This window comes from Scomber scombrus, chromosome 21 (assembly GCF_963691925.1).
Source record: "Scomber scombrus chromosome 21, fScoSco1.1, whole genome shotgun sequence".
NCBI classification, from domain to species: Eukaryota; Metazoa; Chordata; class Actinopteri; order Scombriformes; family Scombridae; genus Scomber; species Scomber scombrus.
The window spans coordinates 18354536-18373473 of record NC_084990.1 but is presented as its reverse complement, the minus strand read 5'-3'; the positions used below and the strand labels follow the sequence as shown (position 1 = coordinate 18373473).

Below are 18938 nucleotides of genomic sequence, written 5' to 3'. Positions count from 1 at the left end.
GGATAGTGAAGAACTTCCTTCAACTAAATAACAACAAAACAATATAGTTAAAGATCTTGGTGTCTTCTTGGACCCATCATTGAATTTTAACAAACATGTCAGTTGTGTTGTGAAGACCAGCTTTTATCTGTCGAACATCATAGACAAATTAAAGCCTTTTTTTTATCTCATAAGGACATGGAGACACTTATCCATACTTTTATCTACTCTTGGCAGCACAACTGTAATTCTCTGTATATGGGATTGACCCATTCCACCCTTTTCAACCCTAAATGGTTCAAAATACAGCTGATAAACTTTTAACTGGAACAGAGAAAAGTCAACACAATATCCCTGTTCTGACTCACTTGCATTGGCTACCAGTGAAATAAAGAGTTGATTTTCAAATTGTACGGTCGGTTATTAAAGCCCTAAATGGATTAACTCTACAATACATTACTGATCTGCTGATTCCATAAAAGCACTTATGGTCAACTACTGTTGTTCTTAAATGTGCTATATAAATAAAGGTTATTTGGCTTATTATAAGAATGCTGACTAACCACAAAAGGTTGTTGCAGTTTCAGTTGAGATATGATATGAGATATGAACAAAAACTATGGCAGAGGTAAAGGCATTTCTGCGTGTACATACTGTAGGAATAGACAGGAAGCTGTTTCCATTTGCTGCAAAACAAATGTAACCTAAACTTACTGACAGACCGCTAGAGCAGCAGACTGAAGACACAGGAAGCCTGCAGAAACTTCAGTGGAGCGTCAGTCCGACGTCACCTACCAATCTCAGGTTTGTCTTATCAAGATAAGAATTTTTTCATCCACGAACCACCTTCTGGGTTTTTCTAGTTCTTGGTTATCTCCTAAAGGACACATACCAGAGGCACAAAAAAAAACACCAGTTAGAAGCTATTTCAGATGCAAAAGGTACATTTGTGTGTTGTTGTTTAGGCATATTGTCAAATCTGAACACTTTCACTTTATTTTCAGCAGGTGTTATTTGTGTTGTAATCATATGTGCCTTGTAAAATTAAAAGAAAAATGCTAAAGAACATAAGTTATGGGAAAACAAGTGTGGATAAAATTACTTTACTCAGTGTTCTGTCAAATTAAACTGGCAATGTCATGTTGAATTCTGCAATTTAGAGTCATTTTTAAAAAAAATTTAAAAAGGAAGTGTAACCAACATTAATCAAAGGAGACAGAAAATACTGTCATATGAAAAACAGATTCAACATTAAGAGAAAACACATCCTAGAGGTATATACCCTAAAACTTCAGAGTGGGATAATAATTTGTGTACTTGCCTGATTTGTCTATCCAAAGATTAGATGTCTCTCAAACCACCTTGAAGGAGTTTTTGTAAATAAAGATTTGCAGTCGCAGAGTTCAGACTTCTGTTCTCATCTGCTCGGCTGCCTCACTCATTTCCTGTTCTGCTCTGTGCGAGTGTGTTTGTCTGCTAGACTGCTTGCCGCTGACACATAACAGTGCTGAAGCCACAAGAACTGGGAAGTGTGACTTTGACAATACCTCCCAATATATTCGTCATATTTGTGCATTCTTTTTATGGCTCTGAGGGTGGGTTGGAAAAAGTGGATCGGTGGTGATTCAGTTTGACATCACCTACCAAAATACAGTAATACTAAATACTCACCAGGCTCAGTAAGTAAAGTAATACGAGAAAATATTGCATGTTGACATTAAAGATTCACATGTTATTGGTGTTATGGGCACTCTAAACCCAATTTTGGACCCCCTACTGACTAACTGTTTGAATATGACACCAAAATGATACATGTTAAAATATTTCACTTTATCAACAATATACCGTGGACAACATATTTTTTAAATAAGTGTATATACTATGTAAGTATACACATATGAATATATCGTTTTTGTATATAATGTTTTATTTTACTTATCGTTGTCTTTCCTTTTTCCTTGAGTTTCTTTAAGTTTTTAATGCTAAACCACGTGCATATTTCAACATGATCAACTTTAACCACTACTAATGATTCAATCCAATGTGAGTTAGTATCTATACAAATGTAACTATTGATTATACTTAAATATTAATTTTTTTTCTCAGCATTTGGCAATACTGGCAGACCCACTTGAGGGAAGACATCAAACAATTAGTGTAATCATGTTGTTCCTCTTTACTATTTACTATTTAATAAAAGACTCAAGTTTGTAAAATAGAATAAATAGAAATACTAAAGTAAAGTACAAGTACTTCAAACTTGTAAGTACAGTATTTGAGTACATGCACTTAAGCACATTCTACATCTGTCAGTTTCTAAATGTATAGTTTGGCTCATAACACTTTAATCATCATAACACATATGACTCATTAACACAACACACAAAATGGATTATCTATATATATTATATTTCACATAATTAGAAAGCCCCCCATAAAGCAGGGCATCAAAAAATTGATAAGAACTCATGTTGTTCCTCTCCACGGAAATCTTTAGTAAAAGGCGAAAGATTTATACGATCTGAAGAGAAACATGAGCGTATTACTTATTAACACTAACTGTAAGGGGAGTGTCTCACTGATATATAGCCTTCAGTGACGGTGCTGCCGATCGTCCCTTTTTAACTTTTAACCATCTCAAGAAAACATTCACAACTCAGTAGAGTTTTATATAAAACATGCATGGCAATAACACACAATTAAGTCTTTATTAAAAGTCTAATTCCGATAAGAATGTACATTCATTTATGTACAAGCGTTAAACAAGCACAACTCCAGTCTGCGCATGCGCAAACCGCAATACAACGTTCCACGTGTTTCTGAAGACAGAAACTGTGAGTATAAATGTCAAGTGAGTCTTTATTTAACCCAAATATCACACAAAAACTACCGCTTACCCCGGAGAGATGTTTAGGGGTGTTCCTTTTTAATGATGTGAACTCACATAACACGTTAAACTACAATGTTGTGCTATTAATAAGGATTAGTTGCTTTGTCCTCTATTTTTAAGTTCCTTTAAGTTTTTAATGCTCTCTCATTATATTCATGATGTCAGTCGCGTCAGTTTTGTTTGTATATATGATGAATATGCATAGCTACTGTTTCATTAAATTCAAATGAACAAATGCATACACTGTATGTGAACCCTGACTTTGTTATGTTAAAAAACACGTGCATATTTCAACATGATCAACTTTAACCACTACTAATGATTCAATCCAATGTGAGTTAATATCTACACAAATGTAACTATTGATTATACTTAAATATTAAATTTGTTTCACAGCATTTGGCAATACTGGCAGACCCACTTGAGGCAAGACATCAAACAATTAGTGTAATCATGTTGTTCCTCTTTACTATAATCTTTAGTAAAAGACTCAAGTTTGTAAAATAAAATACATAGAAATACTAAAGTAAAGTACAAGTACTTCAAACTTGTAAGTACAGTATTTGAGTAAATTGCACAGTTGGATGGACAAGTGCAATTTACCTGAGCATTATTTATTATTGTGTTACTTATCTGTGCATTATTTATTACTTTAACCTTTATTTATGCCCTTTTATGCAGATTTTTGGTGCTGCAAAAGAAATTCCGTTGTGTTTATATATGGAATGACAATAAAATTAAAATAAATCTATCTATCTATCTATATATCTATCTACATGCACTTGATCATATTCAGCATCTGTCAGTTTCTACATCGTATAGAGTGACTCATGGTGCCAATTTGAGCATTTTGACTGGTACGACCCATTAGCAGACGCAGGTAACTATGTATTTTATACTTGACATAATTAGAAAGCCCCGCATAAAGCAGAGCATCAAAAAATTAATAAGAACTCATATAGTTCCTCTCCACGGAAATCTTTAGTAAAAGGCGAAAGATTTATACGATCTGAAGAGAAACTTGAGCGTATTGCTTTTTTGCACTAACTGTAAGGGGAGTGTCTCACTGATATATAGCCTTCAGTGACGGTGCTGCGGATCGTCCCTTTTTAACTTTTAAACATCTCAAGAAAACATTCACAACTCAGTAGAGTTTTATATAAAACATGCATGGCAATAACACACAATTAAGTCTTTATTAAAAGTCTAATTCCGATAAGAATGTACATTCATTTATTTACAAGCGTTAAACAAGCACAACTCCACCAGTCTGCGCATGCGCATACCGCAATACAACGTTCCACGTGTTCTGAAGACAGAAATTGTGAATATAAATGTCAAGTGAGTCTTTATTTAACCCAAATATTACACAAAATCCCACTCTTACCCCGGGGAGATGTTTAGGGGTGTTCCTTTTTAAAGGTGTGAACTCACATAACACATGTTAAACCACAATGTTGTGCTATTAATAAGGATGAGTAGCCTTTCCTTTTTTTCCTCCACCGGATACACAGTATTTATATCTCCGTGTGGGAGTGTTTTCATCAGGTCTGGACATTCTTAATTTATCACACACACACAAGAATAGTCTGTGGTTAAATATTTTAAAATAAATCAGACTAAAGAAATAATCAGGAAGATGTCACCTTTTAAGGCATTTTTTTGTACAACGGTTGTTATTGATGGGTTAATTTCTTCATATTTGGCACCAAAATTAGATGATGTTAAAGCAGGAAGCATGCGACAATGTATAATACTCATGTTAAGTTCAGTATGCAGGTGGCAAGTCAATGAGAGTGCGGCCTTTGAGTACACGTAACAAAATCACAACTGAAAATATTTCATTACAAGTGAAAGCATTTACACGCCTAAAATTCAAGAGCATAATTATTGGAACCAAAATGTACTGAAGTGATTATGCAAAGTGACTTAATTTAGAGTGTTATATTTATCATAAATACTGATTTATAACAGATTTGTTTTGCTCACAATCTGTATGAAAAAATGAGAAGAGTGAGTTGTTGTTTTTATTTATTTGCAAACTAACATTTATAAATATGAAACTTTGCCAAGATAATCATAAGATTGTAAATGGTTTCTTGTGTCCCTTTTTTCTTCTGCACACAATAAAGCCACATCCACCATAAATGCATCATTATTAAGCTTGGAAACCTCGCCAAACGAAGTGTTGTTTGCCATGTTAACAATGCCAAAATAAACGAGGCACAGTTTCAGGATGTGCAAATGTCCCAAATAACACCGACACTTTAAAATCATTCACGTTTTACACAGTGGCATTTGTGTATAAGTTTCAATGACACCTCCTTTATCTTACCGATGATGGCATTTTTTCCCAGAGGCAACAGCTAACACTCCCCCAATTAAATATTAATGACTAACTTATTCCGAATAAAGACATTTAAGACGACATTACCGCTGCGAACTCACGGATAACTATGACGTAACGTAAGTTCGATGGTATCTGGGCTACATGTTCGAAAAGTGCAACACTGTATCAGTGAGGACAATGCATCGCTTCAAAGTTGTCGTAGGAAGTCTTATTGAAGTTATAGTTTCATTTGACAATTTAGGAAGCCCCGCACTAGGCAGGGCATCAAAAAATTAATAAGAACTCATAATGTTCCTCTCCACGGAAATCTTTAGTAAAAGGCGAAAGATTTATACGATCTGAAGAGAAACATGAGTGTACTGACTGTGTCTTGTCACTATGGGGGTACTGATTCACTTACATACACCCTACCGTGACGGTGGCACATCAATCATGAACTAGTGTGTCTTTCATTTCCAACTCACTTCAGGAGTGTATGTCAAGTATAAGCCACCCATGTGACATTTGAACAGAAATGTCAACTATATGATGACAGTGTTTTACTTAAAATTGTTTGAAATTTGGCTCGCGGTGCATGATGGGTAGCGTTTAGAGACCCAGAAAGGGGGGGCTTTGTGTAGCTCGAAGTAAACCGACCAAATTAGATTATTCTTACACACAAACCTAACAAGGTTAATCGTGTAATTAAAAACAAGGCGATTAAAGTGGACAAACAGGGGGCAAATAATACATCTGTTCGTGCGCATGTGCTACGAGCCTAAACTTGAGCATCCCGAGACCAGAGATTCTGCTGATTTCTCTAGACGTTTAAACTAATCCCAGGGGCGCAGAAAAGTGAAGATTACTCCAATAAAGCACTGGCGAGATGAAGCTCTGAAATAATATTTCTTTAGCCCTTTATTTAAACAGGTATTCTCAACGAGGGATCTGTTGCCTGTACTAGAATAAACATATGCAGTTTAAGCATAGATAGGCGAACAGACAATTCACAGACAATATATTATTTTAACATTAAGAAGAGCAGTGGGACTGCAAATACATAAACACAGCCTTTTAAAATGTTCAAGTAAAACTAGAGAGCAACTATTATTTGTTGCAGCTCATTCCATTTTTAGGCAGCATAGTATTTGAATCCACTTTTCCCCCTAGAGTGCTTTAACAGCCAATGATAAAATGGTTTGTGGCCACACTTTTTAAGAACTATGTTTAATGTAACTAGAAATCAGAAGTATAATTAGGTAGGTTTTGCAGTAGAGCCTTATATAAATAAACATCATACAGTATAATGCTGCTCTCTTTTCTTTGTTAAAGAGGACCATCCCTCCTCTTCCTTAAAGATCCGCTGGTAAGTGAGGAATTTATCACCTGTGATGAAGCAGCACACAGCCAAGAGACTTTAAGATGGAGGGAGAAGCATGCATATAAACAATATCACCAAAATTGAGTGCAGACAGAAATGCAGATCGTGAGATGGTCTTTCAACTAGCAGAACAGAAACATGATCAGTTTCTAAACAAAAATCCTATTTTGACCGTCAGTTTGATTTGTGGGTGTTCAATAATAAGTAGATTAATTATAGAGGTTACAATTGTGGTACAGATTTGTGAATTACTTTGATTGTAATCTTCCTAACAAGTCCAAGTTGTAAGGAAAATGAAAGGGAATAAAGCATTAATGTCCTCAGTGACTAATTTGACTGCAGACCATGATAACAAATACAAATAAACCCAAGAATACACACAGAACACATAATGGTTGTACCTAATATTGAGGTACTGTTTTGAGATGATGTCAAAATATAGTTTAAGACTCATTATTTCTGGCTTGTGCTTACAAGCTTTATATCTTTGTGTTTAATAGTCAAATTACCACAAAGCAAATCCAAGACCCAGTATTATAGTATGTAAAAAAAAAAAAACATGTTGCACAGACAGAAGGAACAGAGAGTTATAAGCAGCCGTGTGGCTAATTTCTATTCCAGGGCCTCCTCCTGGTTAAACAATCATGGTTTTATGTGTATCCCCAACGTCACTACCTGCATCATTGAAGGATACACAATATAATTCATCACAATCTATATACAGCATTTCTGAACAGTGGTTGGTGTCTTACAAATGCAAAATATGACTGCAATTAAATCAAACTGAACCAGTTTCTCTGCATCTTCTAAAACAGGAATGCCTTTGGGCGTGTTTCTAAACTTAAACCTCCCAGTCATTTTCAAGATGATGACATTCCCATGCAGTAAATTCTTCACATGGCAGGTCTGTGAATGTCTTTACTTGTACATTTTGGTCTAGTTTTTCTCAGTTGCGAGTTGCAACATGGGGAAAGAAGAAACTGTAAATGGTGAATGTCTCATACAGTTGTAATTGAAAACACCTTCAAGTTTCAGGATCTACATTTTCAAAGACTTTTGTTTTCACTTCCTTACCTTAAATTTTCCCGTGGTAATATGGTCCAACAATGTCACGTTTCAGGGTTATGTCTGAGTAACCTAAATGGAAAAATTCTCAGTTTCAAATGAAGCCACTGGGTATCTATATCTCTTGTGGAGTTCAAACAGCCTTTTATGTGGTCAGATAGGTGATTTGTCTTATAAAAAAAAGGTGTCGATACAAAGCAGAGTTTGGTTGACATCAAGATAGATTAGGTTTATTTGTGGTAATGCCAGACATTCTTTGTTTAATCTGAAAAATTACAAAAGTGAACCGATAACATGGTTGTCTGCATCATTTCCTAATTCCAGTAATCCACATCACAGTACATACAGTATGTCACTATCAGAATGTTAGAAGTACAACAGACAAATGGCAGTTTTGTGCAAAAACATCATCATCATCAATACTGGACATATCAGAAAATACAGTTCTCAACATAAAACTGGCCGAACATTCTCTGTAAATGAAAAGAAACATGAATTGGCTCTGAAGTGCAGGTTTCATGCAGTATCAATAGCACTATGTAGACATTATGCAACTTTATTTAATCTTGTTTATCACATTAGAAATCAGAATACAAGTGTGGTAAACCTCCTCTCCTCCTGGTCTCTAAACTGAGCTCTTGTTATTGATGAATCATTTAGCAGCAATGAAATCGAACTGTACTTTCAAATTAGAATTATGCTTTCCTATCAGTTTTAAAAAAGGGGGCCCCATCTTTGGCCTGCACAATGAAAAATGTGGTCTTGGTCCTTCTGCATCCAAAGGATAGATTGGTTTTACTTTATCTTTTGGTCATTATCTGCTCAAATATAAATATAGGTAAATACTTTAGTATAAAAAAATAAGGCAGATTTCAGTTTCATGTTCTTCCCAGTGGGATTTGCCAGCCTACTGTGCAAAGCCACATGTTGTGCAATGGTTCATATTCTTGCACACAAGGGTGGGCTGCAGAGTGAAGACATCTGAGAAGCTTTCTGGTCTCTGGTATTTTAAGCCTTTATCAAAGAAATTCCTAAACTAACAATTAAAAAAAAGTGTCTTTGTGCAGCTTCACCCAGCTTTATTCACTTCATATGGCCTTGACATCGATTAGGTTGCCTTGCTGGGCCCCTTGCCTCAGGGTCTTGATCCCTTGCAGCTTGCGACCGTGCAGTGTGAAGCGAGACCAGGCGGCCAGCTGAAGCAGGGCACAGGTGATAGGCACAAACACTAACATGTAGAAGCAGCCCAGGCGTAGAGGCGGAGTCCCCGAGCCAGAGGCAACATCAGGCACAGAAACCAGAGAGTCCTTCACAGGTTCCCTCTCAAAAATATCATAACCTGCGGAAAAGAAACCCAGTATGAGAATGCATTCATTTAGTGCAAAGTACACATGAATCAATTCACTTTGAACGCCTTTCTGAGTATGAATAGCAACATAATACAATATGCATTGATTTAGTATTTTCTAATGAGGAAACCCTGCAAAAATGTGAAAGAATATGGATAGATCTGACGACTTATGAAATAATAAAATAAATATAATATGCAATTTGTGCTTTGGAGGGATAGCTAAGGTGGTTGAGTAATAAAAATATATTATTATAACTGAACATGATTGGAACAAACGATGAGAGCAGCGTAAGAATAACTTCATTTTTGGCTGAAACAAGACTTTTTCTTACAGGACTAACCAGTGTTTAAATATAGAGCTGCACTGCATTGCCTGAAATAAAAAAATCACACTAAGGTTAAATTACCAGAGGTGCTATTTCACATAAGTGTGTGACTATACTCCGTAACCTATTTAAATAACCTGAAGTATGCTTTGTTTTTATGTTTTATGTTTATGTATTGCCCTTGTTTTAATGTATTTTATGTTTTCTTATGAAGCGTGCTCTTCTATATGTACAGTATTGTTCTTTTAAAGCATTTTATGTTTCTTTTGTAGCTGTCTATACAGCTGCACAGGGACTGCAGTTGAAAATTAGCCAAGATGGCTAAACTGCCACATTTACAGAAATGTTTATTAATATGCACTGTCCATGTAACTTTAAACTGTATAAATAAATAAATACATTTAATGTGAGAGTGTGGCTATGGTTAGCTTAATTGATAACAAGACGAGATGAGTCACAGCAGCTAAACACTAGCCAGGGGAAAACGTGCCCTCCACATAAGTTCTTAAGTCTGTTCAGATTTTTAAGCACATTCTATTTTTGTTGTGCTCTCATTTCATCTTCACAGTTGTTCACCTTTCTAAAGGTTTCAGTAGCGTCAAACCATATCAACATCATATTCATCCACGCACACACTGATCATGGATAACACTTGAATTCAAGCAACTTGTTAGCAGCATTTGGAATAGGATATAACGCCTCCACATGAAGATCCTGTCTGGGTGTTTGTGTCTGTACCTGTGTAAACACAGAGCAGCCATGTGCCAATGAGCGGGGCAAACGTCTGGCCAGGTTTTGTCAACAAGGCGACCATCCCGAAGAGCAGCGCAGAGGCGGCCTGCTGACGTCGATTGACCACAAAGTCTTCGTCCACCAGATCGGATATCACCAGTTTCAACAGCTTGCACGTCCCCTCTGTGAACACCCGGTTACTAAGACGAAGAGAAGTCAGATTATAGCCTCCAGTAGATTGTCAGCTTTACTGTGCTTTCTGAATAATTACTGCATAAAGTTTTATTTTAAAGATGTTTTGTAATGTAAAAAGAAAAAAGAAAAAAACTGTTTTATGTAAAGGTTCTGTTGCCAGTTGTTTATCAGGGACAGACTGCTTAAGTGCTTCTGTTATCATTCACAATGCATTTTTGTTGAGAACAGTCTCTAAGGAGCTGAATGGTTACAGTCTTTGCTTAGGTGTGTCTCTATATGCAAAACCACATTATAACTGTGGGAAATGAAGTAACACATTTTATATTCAGCTCGGGTTACTTTCTCTTGAGATAAAGAAACCAAAAGCATTCACACCCTGTTGACGACTAATACAGACCTAACTAATGTGACAACCCACCCAAACTCCGTAAGGGTTCAACGTTTAGGCCAAAAGTAGAGCAAAGTTCACATTTTTAAGTTTGGATACAACATGCTCAATTTGTGAGTCGACATTTGAAACAAGCTGTGTCAGAAAGAGCTCTTAACGTGTCCTTTTGAATGCTGTGAAGAGGGCAAATCTGCTCACTCTTGCTCAGTGGTGCAGTGTATATTTAACTTTGATGCCAAACCTTAAAGAACAAACAAGCCAACAAAACCAAAAACAACAAGCTGTCACACATCAGATCACAGATGCGTGTGCTCATGTGTGTGCGTGGCCATACCTAGCAATGAAGATGCACAGCAGATAAATGTGGTCAGCCCCTGCCAGCAGCATAGCCACACTAAGTCCCAGTTTGAGCATAAATAGCCAGCGGATAACCTGGTAAACCCCATAACGCTGGCACAGTGTCAGGAAATACAAGTTGTTCAGGTGGGGGGCAATATAAGAGATCCCTGCATGGGAGCAAAAGCAGAGCAGCATTTAAAGAAAAGGCAAAAATAAAAATCAGCAGAAATAATAATCATTGAAAAAAACAGACAGCAAATTAATATGAAAATAGAAATCTACTCTTTTTCAGCCACAATTCGATATGCTCATAACAATTCAGGAGATATATTTACAGTACAACTTCACAGTTTTTCTGCAAGTCTTCATCTGCCAATGAGAAACTAAAACGCCTGCTTGTCGTATATATATATATATATATATATAAAATAAATGTTCTGTCACCAGCTTGTATGCTCCTTCTGTTCAGCACACAACTATCAAATATTACAGTAACTGTACTGTTTGTGATTTCCTTCAGTATTTAGCTGAGAGAATGCTGTGATAATTATAGCATCATTAATTTTTGTCTGTGTTGCCCAGGTGAGGTTATTTCCTGTCTCTTCAAATAATCTTACCGAGTAATATAGAACCTGTAGAAGCAGAAATATTGTCGGACAGGAGATGCTCCAGGAAAAGAGGGAAGAAGTTGCTGTTGAAATGGCAGTGAAACACCTGCAGAGAGCCGAAACAATAATGAAAGAATGAAACTGAATACATGAAACCCATTTAGTTGTTAGAGTGAATTTTTTAGAACTTTACTTTAATAGCACTTGTACCTCATCCAATGTGATGATTATATTACCTGAATAAGGTTCATTGACACAAACCACATGAAGTTCTTTTGTTTGGAGAGCTGCTTGAGGTACTGTCTAATGGTCACAGGTTTTTCTGGTTGGGTAAATGGAGCATTTCCAACATTCAGCCTGGGATAAAAGAAAAGAAGGTAAGAGAGGAGTGAGACGGAGAGGAAAAACAGCAACAGAGTCTAAAAACATCTCAGCTACATGAAAAGTGCCAGTTCTTTAAAAAAAAAACCTTACTCTTTGAGTGTGAGTGCCTCATCCTGTCTTGTACGGACTTCCTTTTGAAAACGAAACTGTAGCAACCGAGACACTGAGAAAAAGCCCAAGACTGAAAAAGCTGCCAGACTCACACAGAAGAGACGGAAGGAGTAGAAATCTTCCTTGTCCCAGAAAGAGTAGGACAGAAATACAGAGACTGAGCCCAGAGCACTGAACACTGAGCAGTGGAAGTTGAGGCGTGTGCGATCGCTGGCAGATACAGCGAGGTCAGCCAGCAAGGCGCTGTGGTGGAGGTCGACCATGGTGAGGAACCCATCATACAAACACAGGCACAGCATGAACTGCAGGCCTGGCCTGGCCCACGCCACCCAGAAGCCCAGGAAGGACAAAGCAAAGAGAGGGCCATTCATGGAGAGGGCCTTCAGGCGCTTCAGCACCACCTCTGGAGTTGTGATCTGGGGGCCAGTCCTGGGTGGAAAAACAAGAGAAAATATAAATAAAAATCAGCTGTTATTACATAAAGAGGCAAGTTCTGTGATAATCAACCAACTTCACTGGTGCATACAGACAAATGTTTGCAGAGTCAACAACAGACAAGGCCACCAGGCCTGTTAAAATACTCACAATCTAATCGAGTCCCTTTTTAATTGGTAGAGGATATAATGAAGGTGCATTTAGCATATCTGATGTTATATTTCCACCAATTCAAATACAGAAAAAGAAAACAATGTAAACCGTAATAAAATATCCTCAAACCATCATAAAAAAATGACAAATAAAAAAAAGGGAAAATAGTGCAGATTCCTGCTGTACAACACCCAGAAAATAAACTGTGTAGATGTGAAAACTTCTCAACCGAATAAAGTGATGGACTTTTGTTATGTCACCACCTTATGATAATGTTTGCTTATTCATGGTACCATGCCAACACAGACGGCAGCCTTATGTGTGACAGCTCTGACTCTGTTTGCTTAGCTTCACTAACAGCTGTGTCTGATGCTGAAACATTTGTATGTGCATGCCTTTGTAAATATTTTCATATCAGATAAGCAGGGGACATTGTGTGTGGCAACCATAGTGGTAGATATCTGAACCTCGACTGGAAAATCAGGTTAGTGAGCACAGGTATGATGAGGAAGATGAAGATGGTTTCCTAAATTTTGGCATCATTCCAACAAAAAGAGAAGTAGTTAAATACTCTTTTGTGATTATGATATACTGTGTGGAAACATTCTAAATGGGCAGGAAATTGAATTTTATCAATTTTAATTATCAGTATCTCTCTGACTTATATTTTGAAACATTTCAAGGAAAAAACAAGAAAAGCAGGAAGATGGAGACACTTACTGAGGAGAGCTGAGGAAGGCGCTGTCACTCAGCCACCCAAAGAGAGGGTCATTCAGACTGTTCCATAGAAGAAACACTGTCTGTGGAGCAAAGGGGAGGGACAACAAGGTTGTATTAACTCAAAATATAAAGGCTGTTGATGATAAGCTAGAAAAGAAAGCAACCAAACATCCTCCTTTGGGATATACTGATAAGCAAAAACATGATATCAAGCTTGTGACAATCAAGATAACTCATGTAGATTGACTGAAAATCTGAAAAACTGTGATCAATAAATAGGGCCTGACTACAGTGGAAGTGTAGAATAATCCAATAATCACCAGGCTGTCTAATATAAAGCTGTGCAATACAGTATTTTTTTGTTTCACAACTTCGCCGTCAAATTTGAATATACAAAATAATCACAGTGTCAAAATACTAGTATTGGTTTAGGATGCCCTTGAGAGTCAAGATTTAAGTGGCTAACTGATACTGTTCATTCAAATTCACATCTCTTCTTGCTCACCTCTCCCACCCAAAAGGAGACTTTATCGATCTTGTAGATGGACACAAATGTCTCCACATAGTAAAGCAGGAAAACATTGTGGAGAATGGAGGTGAACAGGGCCAACGAGCCGTAGAGCACTGCAGTAGAGATGATGCCTTGCCAGAAGCCCCAGACACTCTTGCCCATTCTTCTTTCTCAATCACTCTGCTCCGTCTTTTCTCCGTGCCAAGCTGTAATCATCTCACGGCCTGGCCGACCAAAGGTCACCACCTCATCATAGCCTGCAAGATCATAAAGTAAGAGTATAAATGCATTGAGATTTGACAGAAACATTATTAAAGTTGCATTATGTTCAGCAGACATAAAAAATGTATTCATAGTCTTGAAACACAAAGGATATGTCGTAAAAACAAGCTTTATATTTGGAGCATTACTGGAAGTTACCGGTGAATCTCAGAGTCTCCACACAGTTTGAGGAGACCAAAAGGCAGATGTTTTCATACAGAAAGTACTTATTACAGTTAGTTAGACTGCGGGAAACTGTTCTTTTCTCCTCTGGCCCACGCCCAGCAGAGTGTGTGTGTGTAACATAAAACTGTAATTTTCCTTAGTTATTTTTATGACCACTCCTCTGTCACTCGACCTCACTGTTTCCATAAAAAGCTGCTCTTCTTCACAGGGAAACGACAATAGGAAAGTCATATGATCGTCTTTTCGGTCCAAGTGCTTTCACTGTGCTTTATTGTCCTGTGGTGTCATATTCAACATTGCACTCTGAGGGTATTGGGATGATTTTATACTCAAGAGTATAAAGCAAATCATCTGCACTTACTGTAAATGCTATGGGCAACATGAAAAGCACCCATCATGATTGTGTCCCTATTACACCTCCTTGTGAATTACTGTCTTTCATCACACCAATTGGGAACAGACAGTTCCCCACAAATAATGCAAATCCTGTTGTGTTATTCATTAACTTCACAACCCTTTTGTGAAGCCCGGAGTGCAGTCTCACACGTAGGACCTCTGGGAGAAGAATTCACTCATAAACACTACAGGCCTCTTACTTCACACCTGACTGGCACAGGTTTAGACTTGCCCTGCTTTACAAACATCCTCACACATCTTTAGCGGGGAAAGTCGTATAATAATCTCACAATAACAGTGCCTTGAGGCAATGTGTCACAGTCAACCATAATGTAGTGTGTGGGCACAGCTGCAAAAACCACAGCTTCATATCAGGATCTAAGCGAGATAGCACACTAGGCAGAAAGGCTACCTCCTTGGAGCTTTCCAGCAAAGTTCCTATCAGATCCAAGCAGAGGAAGCGGGATGCCTCAGTTGGCTGTAACATATCACATCTCTCACACATATCTAACAAAATCAGAAGGGCTCCAACTTGGTAACACACACACACACACACACACACACACACACACACACACACACACACACACACACACACACACACACACACACACACACACACACACACAAATTCATGTCATCTCAGCCACAGCAGATACAGAGCTGTTTCCACCTGTGGATAAAGGTTGTGGCTGCACCTGTCATATTCACTTGGATAGCTACTGACAGAGCCTGTGACATTTCATCTCAAGACAAAAAATAAACAAACATATAAACATGACAAAAGGAGAAAAGAAAATGATCAGATCTTCTATCTTTACGTTTACCTCATATTGCACACACTTACATTACAAATATGCCTAATTATCTAGAATCTTGATGTAGTAATCTACCTGTGGATTAAGAATACTACACTGAAATAGAAGGGGACAACATGGAAACACTGTCAGCTAGCATGGTTTTAAAATTGCCACAAGGAACAAAGACATAAATATTGAAATAGTAACATTAAGGTAGGCATGAGGGGGAAAAAGAGGAAGGGCTGGACAAAATATTTAACTGATAACACCTACACTAGACTGCTAACGGTAAAGGAAGGGCGTTGCTTTTCTTGAAACACGACATACCAAAAAAACCCGAAACACATTTTATCATTAATTTGCATATCTGGTAGGGTTACAACAAGCTAGTTAGCTCCTTCAAAGAGCTTAAACTAACGTAACTACCATAACCTGTCGACTAAACTGGATCATATTAGACAATCAAAGTTACAACTAATGCCCCACAAGTTGTGTAATCTGCTGACAAAAACCGTAAATCAGATATCTTGTGTGATATCTGATTATCTAGATGACGCAGCCACCGCTATCTAATGGTTAGCACATAGTTAGCCTCATAAAAAATGCTAACATGCTAGCTGGTTAACGATGACGCTAACAAGCTGTAGATCATACATTTACTACCAGCGTTAAGTGTGTTCATAATAAAGCATAGTAACGATACATACCACCCAAAATAGAGAGCTGCTAACCACACCGAGTGAATCGAGTTTAAGTCGCAAGGAAGCTAACTTGTTGGCTCCAGCCTTCCTGTGTCTCGGTCACTAGGAGACGACCGGCACGACGGAGGCAGACAGTCCACGTCATGACAACTACACTCGGTTACTCATATCTATGCCGACCCCGGGGTGGATCTGTGGAGGTGTTTTTTCCCTCCATTGTACACAAACAAATAAGAGCTTACAGCGCCACCCAGTGCCACCAATTAACCATAAAAGTAAACAATGATATATTAACTGATATTAGAGATTCATCTTTAAAGGATAATTCACAATTCCAGTTTTCAAGCTTGTCTTAAAACACTGTTAAGAAATTGTTTGGCTATTAACCCTCACATACTGTTCATATTCTGACTCATAATTCTCTAGCCTACACCAATTCACATTCATAAATCCCCCATCAGTCATTAATAAATGTTTGATTAATCATTTTTTGCTCAAGCACCCCTAAATTTGATCTCAGTCCAATCCAATCAAATCCACTTTATTTATATAGCACGATTTTAACAAACACAAGGTTTTCCAAAGTGCTGTACAAAAAGATAAAACACAATAAATAAATAACACAATAGAAGCACAATAAAAAGATAAAGTACACAATAGAAAAATAAAAGCAATGAAATAAAATTAAATAAATAAAATTCTCAGGATGAGAATCTAAAAATTATTTTACACAACTTTAATTATTTTGCGAGCCTGTTTGTTAGAGATGAGACAAACAATTATGCTACAGGTTCAAATGGTTTTATTTTAACAGCTTTAATGTACTTTGGATAGTTCTGTCATTATTATTGTGTTTCCCTCAGAGTTCATTACCTATCTAAGTGTCCTCTCTGTAGAAATATGTTGTTTATTATGAACGATTATTATTATACACTACAAATCGCTCAACTACATATTAATATTTTTTGTTGTAATTTATGTTATCCAGTGAAATTAATAATTTAGCAGAGGGGTCTGAACACTTGCAGGGCATTGTATCTTAACATCTCACTCGGTGCTGAGCCCCCCTAAAGGTCTGATCCTAGATCTTTAGACTAATCAGTCTGGGTCAGACTGATTAGTGGAAGGATCCTGCAGATCATCTTCTCCCTGTGAGAGGAGACAGAGGAGAGGAGTCATGAAGACTTAAGATCAAAGTTAAGTCATCACAGGTGTGAGGAGGAAAATCTACAGCATCAAACCTTGATTATCATGTCAGAAACAATGTGGAATACAACCACAGACACATTAGTCATTTCTATTGTAAATTACAGAAATATACAGCTTTTCTCTGAATACATTTAACACTTAAAATCTTAATTTTCTCAAGTGCAATCATGTATTTTGTCACGAGATGGCGCCAAAAGACTTTCAACAGTGGAAGTTTGTCACATCAACAACAAATTCAAGTAAAACTAACAAATCTCTACAAATATGCAGATTACACCCAATATGACATGAGGCGTCACACTTCCTGCACAAGAAATATAACAAGTTTGCTTCAAATATTTGATACAATAAAACATAACTTTTAGCATTTTATTAATGCTTCATGGGTGTACGCCAACAATAATGAAATATCAACTTCTGAATGGAGAGCTAAAATCAGATCAAATGTCTGAGCTCTTTTCTGAGACTTGAAGTAAACAACTCTGAAGTAAATCCTGTCACTAAACAGTTGTGTTTTCTGCATGTAAACACCTACTTTTCTTAAAACATGCTTAGGCCCAGTTAAAATCTAAAAACAGGTGTGATTTTTTGCACTAATTACAGGTAAAATATTATGGGACTTTGACACTGGATTACTCAAAAAGTATAAAGTAAAAATAGTTACAAATATCTGTGCATGTAATTCAAGAAGTACTAAATCCACCATCATAAGTTTCACGAATGGAAGACAGTAAAAGCAGTTGATAGTATTTGTGCAAGTTGTCTTAAAAGTAGTAAGTCCAGCAGAATCATTCATTGCTGGACTTCACTCTATGAAGTACTGCTTATTGGAATTAATTATTCAAAAATTATTGTTCGAAGTACCAATTAGTCATAGTATTAGAAGTACAAATCTATGAGTTACTATTTACCATTCATCATCATGATTTCCATAATTAATAATAAAGGCGTGAAAAAGGGGCAGCAGCTTCTTGGAGCAGGAAACTTATCTCAGTCTGACAGCTGCCTCTGTGCGTCTCTGAAGCTCTCTGTTCAGTATCATGTTGTGTTGCAGCTGACCTAAAGACTATAATATTCTCCTCTTATATATCTGTGACTGTCACATGACCGCCTGCCATCCCGGACCGCTTTGCATTACAAAAATATATATATATTGATGTCAAAGCATTTCCTCTTTATTTCTGTCACAGTGCAGAGCTGCTCTGATGACATGTCACCTGGATTCATATTTTCTAATAGTTTTGGATCTCCTACTGTCACTCCAAAATTTCTTATGTATTTGTAGTCTGATTTCTGAAACTGTGTTGGTGTTTTTACTGTTTGAAAACTTCTTGTGAATGAACCTCACCCACAAACTGAGCGGAACATGGAGCCTTATGTGGGTATTTTAGAGTTGTACAAGTAAAAGACTGCATTCTTTTAGAAAATATATATTATTATTCTATTTTAATGTTTTATTATGCTATAATTTTAGTTTTTTAGTATTTT

The 18938-nt window shown here is 37.0% G+C and overlaps 1 protein-coding gene and 3 non-coding genes across 4 annotated transcripts; all 4 read right to left on the bottom strand.

The window, feature by feature from the left end:
• Window positions 1-2405: 2405 nt before the first annotated feature.
• On the bottom strand, window positions 2406-2520 carry LOC134003963 (U5 spliceosomal RNA). The gene has a single exon (XR_009927698.1). It is a non-coding gene; the product is annotated as a U5 spliceosomal RNA (small nuclear RNA).
• A 1263-nt stretch (window positions 2521-3783) lies between these two features.
• LOC134003953 (U5 spliceosomal RNA) lies at window positions 3784-3898 on the bottom strand. Its single transcript, XR_009927689.1, has one exon. It is a non-coding gene; the product is annotated as a U5 spliceosomal RNA (small nuclear RNA).
• Window positions 3899-5462: 1564 nt separating this feature from the next.
• Window positions 5463-5577, bottom strand: LOC134004084 (U5 spliceosomal RNA). Its single transcript, XR_009927813.1, has one exon. It is a non-coding gene; the product is annotated as a U5 spliceosomal RNA (small nuclear RNA).
• A 2276-nt stretch (window positions 5578-7853) lies between these two features.
• On the bottom strand, window positions 7854-14084 carry mfsd13a (major facilitator superfamily domain containing 13A). Its single transcript, XM_062443132.1, has 8 exons — window positions 13892-14084; window positions 13387-13466; window positions 12058-12507; window positions 11820-11940; window positions 11593-11689; window positions 10971-11142; window positions 10060-10253; window positions 7854-8983 (listed from the first exon to the last, which is right to left on the bottom strand). The coding sequence occupies exons 1-8, from the start codon at window positions 14057-14059 to the stop codon at window positions 8733-8735; spliced, it is 1533 nt and encodes a 510-aa protein (XP_062299116.1). The 5' UTR covers window positions 14060-14084; the 3' UTR covers window positions 7854-8732.
• Between the last annotated feature and the right edge of the window lie 4854 nt (window positions 14085-18938).